This window comes from Brassica napus, chromosome C7 (genome assembly GCF_020379485.1).
Source record: "Brassica napus cultivar Da-Ae chromosome C7, Da-Ae, whole genome shotgun sequence".
Taxonomy (NCBI): Eukaryota; Viridiplantae; Streptophyta; class Magnoliopsida; order Brassicales; family Brassicaceae; genus Brassica; species Brassica napus.
The window spans coordinates 30,733,019-30,740,625 of record NC_063450.1 but is presented as its reverse complement, the minus strand read 5'-3'; the positions used below and the strand labels follow the sequence as shown (position 1 = coordinate 30,740,625).

At 36.8% G+C, this 7,607-nt stretch overlaps 2 protein-coding genes across 4 annotated transcripts; both read left to right on the top strand.

Annotated features, from left to right (window-relative positions):
• Positions 1 to 281: 281 nt before the first annotated feature.
• Positions 282 to 1,433, top strand: LOC125590553. The gene is made up of 2 exons (XM_048764150.1): positions 282 to 683; positions 870 to 1,433. The coding sequence occupies exons 1-2, from the start codon at positions 282 to 284 to the stop codon at positions 1,431 to 1,433; spliced, it is 966 nt and encodes a 321-aa protein (XP_048620107.1).
• Positions 1,434 to 2,270: 837 nt separating this feature from the next.
• On the top strand, positions 2,271 to 5,837 carry LOC106427483. 3 transcript variants are annotated; one of them, XM_013868214.3, is made up of 5 exons: positions 2,271 to 2,579; positions 3,015 to 3,156; positions 3,238 to 4,703; positions 4,802 to 4,949; positions 5,029 to 5,837. In XM_013868214.3, exons 2-5 carry the CDS (start codon positions 3,024 to 3,026, stop codon positions 5,718 to 5,720), a joined length of 2,439 nt encoding a protein of 812 aa, XP_013723668.1. In that variant the 5' UTR covers positions 2,271 to 2,579; positions 3,015 to 3,023; the 3' UTR covers positions 5,721 to 5,837. The 3 variants fall into 3 exon arrangements, with proteins under 3 accessions (XP_013723668.1, XP_048619691.1, XP_022562955.1); XM_048763734.1 differs by lacking the exon at positions 2,271 to 2,579 and adding an exon at positions 2,647 to 2,851; XM_022707234.2 differs by lacking the exon at positions 2,271 to 2,579 and having other exon boundaries at positions 2,867 to 3,156.
• Positions 5,838 to 7,607: the final 1,770 nt, after the last annotated feature.

The window sequence follows — 7,607 nt, the reverse complement described above, 5'->3', positions numbered from 1 at the left end:
TGTCTAGTGCAATCGCACGATTCTGGTGGAGTACCAAGCAAAATAATGGCGGCCTACACTGGATAGCATGGAATAAAATCTGCGTTCCCAAAAACAACGGAGGCTTAGGATTCCGAGATCTTAAAAACTTCAACATGGCCTTGCTGGCCAAGCAACTGTGGCATCTCGTACAATAACCTTCGTCTCTCCTCGCTAAGGTTCTAAAAGGGCGATACTTTAGGAACACAAATCCGATCGATGTTGAGAAAGCGAGCTCTCCTTCGTACGTATGGCGTAGCCTAATGGCGGCAAAACCCCTATTGAAATCAGGTCTTCGAAAGTCCATCGGCTCTGGGTACAATACGAGAGTTTGGGATGAACTGTGGCTTACTACAAATCCTCCCCGCTCGCCATCGGGTGTAAGGCCTATTCAGAAACCAAACATGCTGGTACATGAGCTTATCGACCGCCACTCTAAGAGCTGGAACGTGGAGTTGTTGAAAAATTTTACTGCCCCAGAAGATATCTCGCTTATAACTAGTATACGCATCATCAAATCTTTCAAAGTTGATAGTTTCTGCTGTGTCCATACAAAGTCTGGAATATACTCCGTCAAAGCCGGATATGACGAGAAATGTCGCTTGGATAATGAACAACCCGCTGAGGCATGTACTGAGCCGAGTACTACCAGCTTAACACAGCAGGTCTGGAAGGTCAAAACTGTGCCAAAAATTAAACACTTCATGTGGCAGCTGGCCCTGTCAAACTGTGTACCTGTCTGCAGCCGTCTAGCCGACCGTCATTGCCATCCAGTTCGGACCTGTCCAAGATGCGGACATGACGAGGAAACTGTGAACCACATGCTGTTTGAGTGTCCGATGGCCACATAGACCTGGGCTTTAGCGCATCTACCTCTACATCCGGGTGAATTCCCGTGCTCCTCCATATACATCAACTTTGACTGTATCCTAAATCGGATCCATATTCGTAATGGAACCGAGGAAAGCCTGGCTCGCACCCCATGGGTCATATGGTTCTTGTGGAAGGCGTGTAATGCAAAGGTCTTTGATAACAAGGACATCTCGTCAATGGAAGTGATACAATCAGCGACGTCAGAGGCGGAGAGTTGGCGACTGGCGCAAATTACCCCGGAAGTAACAGAGGAGAACGGCAACATTCCTACGCCGGAGCTACTGTATAGACCGCCACAAAGACCGTTTTGTCGTTTTGACGCATCATGGAAAGGAGATGATGCTCGCTATGGTGACAGACTCGTGATAGAGAATGAGGATGAGACTACAACCTTCGGTTCATTGGCTAGTAACCGAACGTTGTCTCCCCTACACGCAGAGTTCGGTACTCTGTTGTGGGCCATGAAATCCTCGCTAACTCTTGGTCACGAATCGATGGCCTTTGAATCAGATTGCCTGCAACTGGTTAGGCTCATTGAGTAAGAAGAAGAATGGCCAAGTCTTATGGCTGAGTTTGATGAATTCCTTACTCTTCGTTCTAAGTTTTTGTTATGCTCCATTTCTTTTGTCTCACATTTAAAGAACCCCCGAGCTGATCGCCTTGTGAAAGGTGATCGGTCTCGTGGCTTTTGTTTTTCCCATGTTAACTCTAAGGTCCCAACTTAGTTGGTGCTAAACACCACTTGGTTGGAATCATCTTAATAAAAGTATGGAAATTTAGATGCCAAAAAAAACCGGCAAAATCTCTTTTAGAACTGCAGAATCACGAAAGCATGGGTTCATAATTATTTCTTTCATTAGCGTATAATTGAAAGATACTCCAAATCTTTTATCTTTCAAATTTAAATTCGTTTGCATGCCTTATTAGACCGCAATGATAACAATTTATCCGCACTCGCTGGTTTCGAAAATATTTTCTCATAGTTGTTTTTACAACTAACTTAACATTTTCTTGTATTTTAAGAAATAAAATTAATTTAAGACCCACGTGAAAACTAACAATAACAACTTTTTTATACACCATCACTATTATTTGCCTTTAGTTAACAAAACTAAATAACATTTACAGTTTGGAATCTTTAAATTGTAAAAGTGGTAGAAATGTATTTGATAAATTCATACTATATGATACAATAGAGTTTGACAAAGGAAATATAAATATTCGAATACTGGTATCGTAAGGATATGAAGAAATTAGTACTAAGAAATCATTTTATGTTAATCATCATCCAAATATTAATAATGATCCGACAATAATCATTCATTAATACTACATTACTACTACATAACAAGCTTGTAATAATAAAAGAAACGCGTCGAAGAAGAAACCAAACTCGGGTTAGTTGGTCCAAAGTCGTAACCTGCTCCATTAGCCGTGGACAACACATCACTCTCGTTTTATATCAGCCACTTCCGTACCTGTCGCCTTCTATTTAATCAATCGCATTTAATCTACGCGTTTCGCGTTTCGCGTCGGTGTTTGACTCGGAAGTCAGTCTTAACAGCGGAGCAAAAGCTTCCATCTTAATCAAAATTCCGGCGGAAAAGCTTATATCTTTTCACGGCTCCGGCAACAAAGCTTGTTCATTTAAACTCCGGCCACCGGATAATGCCGGTTCCGGCAGACAGGTATTTGTCTTTTCTCTGTAATATACTGTCTTTGTCTGTTGAAACGCCGCTGTTTCAGGAAGCAAACTATTTTCTTTTTCCTGAAATTTCGCCTTTTTCTTTTGCTTATCTCGTCCCCCTTTTTAACGTTCTCCCGTGTGATTTCGCCTTTTTTTTTTAATTTTCTCTAGACTAAAACTCTGTTCATTTCACCTTTATAGTGTCGGCTACGCAGTAGCTGCGTTTGTAATCGCGTTTTGAAGTTATCTCTATCTAATGTGATTGTTCGGCTAGTAAATGCTTCGCTCTTAGTTCCCAAGATTTTTGTTTCCCTTAATAATCTCTTTGAAGGCCCAAATCTTTGCAAATTTTAGTCTTTGGTTCTTCTTCTTCAATTTGCTTGATAAAGTTTTCTTCTAACCATTTTGTTAACTTTAATAATTGGTGATGTTTCAGCCTTTGAAAATGAACCGGAATCGAAGAAGAAACGTTCATCAGGTTCAAGGATGTTTAGGTCGTATGGTAAACCTGTTCGATTTCGGAACAGTTGGTAGTGGGAAGAAACTGCTCGATGATAAACCCTACTTTGACGATGATTGTTAGGCTTTTCTCTGTTATCCTTTTTTTTTTTTTTTCGAAGTTATAAGTCTTTTAAGGCATGAGGATGATGGTTTCACAGGGTTTATAAAGAGTAAACAGTTTGATGAGATAGAAGATAAAGTTGTGAGGAATGGTTTTACGGTTGGAGTCAATGGAACTCCGATGAAGATGCTACTAGCTGAGGAGATGTTCAAAGATATGGAACTTAATCTCGGTTCCACAAACTTGGTTGCCAAGTTGATGGGTCTTGATTCTTTCCCTCAGACACAACCGGATGCTATAGTTCCAAAGAGTAACAACTCTAAACCTCGGCTAAAGAGGTCGTTAAGTCACGGGGAGTGTAAAAATGTCTATGAGATTTGGGAGAAACCAGTGGAGGGTTTAAGCAAAAAGAAGATGGACATTGTCCGTGAGAAGTTCTTGGAGGCCAAACGTTTAGTTACAGACGATAAGCTTCGACACTCCAAAGAGTTCCAAGAAGCTATGGAAGTTTTGAGTTCAAACAAGGAGTTGTTCCTCGAGTTTTTGCAGGAGTCGAATAACTTCTTCTCTCATCACCTCCAGTCCTCCACAGCGCCACCAACTCCGGAGAAGTCGCCTAAGCGTATCACTATTCTGAAGCCTTCAAAGAGCATTGAGTCTCCTGTTGAAAAGGGTATTCGTTTGTTCAAATGGCCTGGTGAAGATGAATATAATCCGACAAAGCAAACTAGTAGAATAGTTGTACTGAAACCTAATGGCCATGTGGGAAAGGCTTCTTCATGTCCAGCCTCTCCAAGAGATGGTTTACCTGTGGATGACTATGAGGAGATAAAAGATGTGGCTAGGAGAGTGAAGAGACAGATTCTCAAGGAAGATACTTCACATTCTTCTGTCTTCTCCAACGGCTATGTAGGTGATGATAGTTACTACGCAGATTCTGAGATCATATCACCGGTTTCTAGGCATTCATGGGAATATATGAACAGCCCATTTTCTTCTTCGCCTTTTAGCATAGCCTCAGGTTCTCCAGAGTCGTCATCAGTCTGCAGAGAGGCCAAGAAACGGCTTTCAGAAAGATGGGCATTGATGGCAGCATCCAGACAAAATTTGCAGGAGGAGGCCCAAGTTGTTGAGAAGAAAGGCGGTAATATTTCTTTAGGTGAGATGCTTGCACTTTCAGATTCAAAGACTGATCTTAGAAGTGATGAAGAAGAAGAAGCAAATGATTGTAATGAAGGACATGATGTTAGAGTGTATCCATCTTGCTTAGCTGGCGATTCCAGTAGAGAGGAATGCATTTTAAAGCCATTTAATAGCCTTATGAGATCAAAATCTCTCCCTGAATCATCCACAAGTCTTGGTCATAGAGCCATTGATACCAACAAGGGCGCATCCAAAGGTCCTGAAGAGTTGACGAAGTCAAAGAGCTTGAAATGGTCTCTGAAAAGTAAAGTCTCAAAGTTTCTTTTCTCAAGAAACAAGAAAGCAAGTAAAGAGAGATCTTCTGAGGAAACTCCAGAATGTGATGCATCAGTTTCTGCTAGAAGCTTGGTTTCTCAGGAGGTATTGTAATCATATAAACACACATTTGCATATTAAAAATCACATTCATGTGGTGTGTATTCTTTTAAACAAATATGCTTTTTATTGTATCTCAACAGGCAGGCTTGTCAATTGCAAGTTTTGGAAACTCTAGCGAGTGGCGTGATGAGCCGAGTCCAGTTTCAGTCTTGGAAACTTCTTTTGATGAAGATGATGGAATCTTTTTTAATTCCTCTGTTTTGAATAGATCATCCTCCTCTTCTCTTGGTAAGGTTTCATCTAAAGGTTCACTCTTTTTCTTTTCCCTGTTTCATATTATAAACCAAAACAATCTTGGAAAAAACAGAACGGGAGATGATGATGTCCATGAGATCCAACTTACTAGGCAAATCTCCCTCCATTGGTCGGATTTTTTCATTCGACGACTCAACAGTATCTCGGTGCTACTCATCAAAACGCTCTACTCTTTCCACAAGAGAGGAGGAGGAAGAAGACTTGCGTCTCCTCGTCAACGCACTCTTATCAGCAGCTGATCTAGATGAAGAGTCAGAGTCATTGTCGTCATACCTTTTGTCTAAATGGCATTCCGTAGAAAGCCCACTAGACCCATCTTTGAGAGGCATCTACGCGAACTCGGCAGAACATCAAAGACTCGGAACCAACGTGAAGCAGCTTGTGTTCGACCTCGTCAACACGCTGCTTTTGGAGCTGACACCGAGCTATCTCGGACCTCGTGGTCTCAAGATTCTCTCTGGCAAGACGTTGGGGGCTTATGCAATAAACCGGATGCAAGAATGTTTAAAGGGTAATGGAAGGGTGGAAGATCGGTGGTGGGATGAAGACGGAGACTTGAGCAGTTTGGCGGTGAATAGAGTGGTGAGGATGGAAGTGGCGGAGATTGGTTCACCGGAGAGTTTGAGGTTGGAAATGGATTCCATGGGAGAAGAAGTAGAGTTAAAGTTGCTGGAGGAGTTAGTGGAGGAGTTTTTGATGGATTTTTCAGAACAATCCAAATTCTTCATTTCAAGTATTTGTTAATCATATATGAATGTATATTATATGGTTTTTTCGTGTGTATATGGTTGAATCATAGTTTTTTGTTTTTGGTTTCTAGTTTGGGTGACGGATAACTGAAACAACGATTTTTTCCATCAACCCTTCGACCAGAAGTGAGAGATAACCGGCTAAACTTTTGAAATTATTGATTAAGAAGTTCTTATTGGTTTATGTATTTTGATTGATTAAAAATATATATATATATATATTTTTTGTCAACATATATATATTATTTACATATCCAATTAAAATATACAAATTTTCAAATCTAACGTATAATAGAAAATTTTACTACGAGGTTCTGGATTACATATTGTATGATGAGGTGTAAACCATTTTAAATGTACATTTTTTCCGAAGAGATTCCTCCTAATGAGATTATAACTTATGACTCTTTAGACACCTAAATGATAACCGGCCATTTATAACTGTTAATTAAGTCTGTTAATTGATTCTTGGTCTTTGTAAAGGTGATTTGATTTTTTTAAAAATAAATCTATTGGACCTAAAGTAATGTTACATTTAATCTTTAATCTTATCATTTAAATTTTGGACCTATCAGAAATTTTTATTGGGCTAACAATAATTGGATTTAAACAACAGATGTTCCATTGGATTTATAGATATTATAAATTAAATATATATATATAATTTAATGTTGTAATACTATACCTCTATATGTTATAAATATTTAAATATTTATCGATATTAAATTTTAAAATTATAAAGATTTTTTTTAAATAACAAAAATCATATTATCTAACAATGATTTATCTTTACTACCTTAAACCAATGAAAACAAATTTTAAACTATATAGTTTATTTTAAAAATTAAACAAAAACCAAACGTTTAATTATTTACTCGATAATATAAATCTATGAAGCGAAGAGTTTAATGTTTTAAAAACTTTCTAAATTTCTGAAATGTTACAATATCTTTGAATATGACAATAAAACAATATTTTACTAATCTTTATATATATAGTTACGATTTTAATGATGAAATAATAATCCGAAAATATATATATATATAAGAAAATACAAATACATGTGAAAGTTTGAAACAATCTATTCAATGAAAAAAATATACCGTAAACTTATTATGCTTTAAAAATTGATAGACACATCTATATTATAATATATATCAATTTAGAATTGAAAATAAAATATCTATATAAAAATAAATGAAAACAAAAACCCGCAGGATTGCACGGATCAAGATCTAGTTCAATATTAAAAAATGAAATTCTTCATGGTTTATTATTAGTCTCAGTTTTCATTTTGGGTAGAATGAGAACATTATTTTATGTGATCAAGACCGCGTTCAGCCTATTCTTCCACAAACCTCAAAAGCTGATTTGTTAGTATAGATACTATAGAATTAGGCAATAATACTATCGACTCAGTTACTCCCTCCGTTCAGATGTTTTGATTGAATGAACAAAAATTAAAAAAACTTACTTTTTAAAAAATAATATTCTTAAATAATATAAATTAAACATAAGTTAACCAATCATAAAGAATTGTCAAATATATATTTTATTCACTTTTTGGCAATTTTGTACCTTTTATTTTTTTAAAAAAAAGAAAAACAATAATAATATATTGTTAATTAATTTCATGGTTAATTTAAAAAAAATATATAATATATGTTTAGTGTACTAACATATTTTTCTAGAGACTTCAAGAAGCTCTAGTGATTATACGTATCATAGTTAAAATGTTGTAATGTTTCTCTTTTAATATATAAAACATTATATCCAAATAAATCACACGAGAGTTGCATAAAACTTAAATAGCTATTAGCTATTAATATAACTTATAAAGCGTATGATATATATTTATATTTAATTTTTATCACAATAGAAT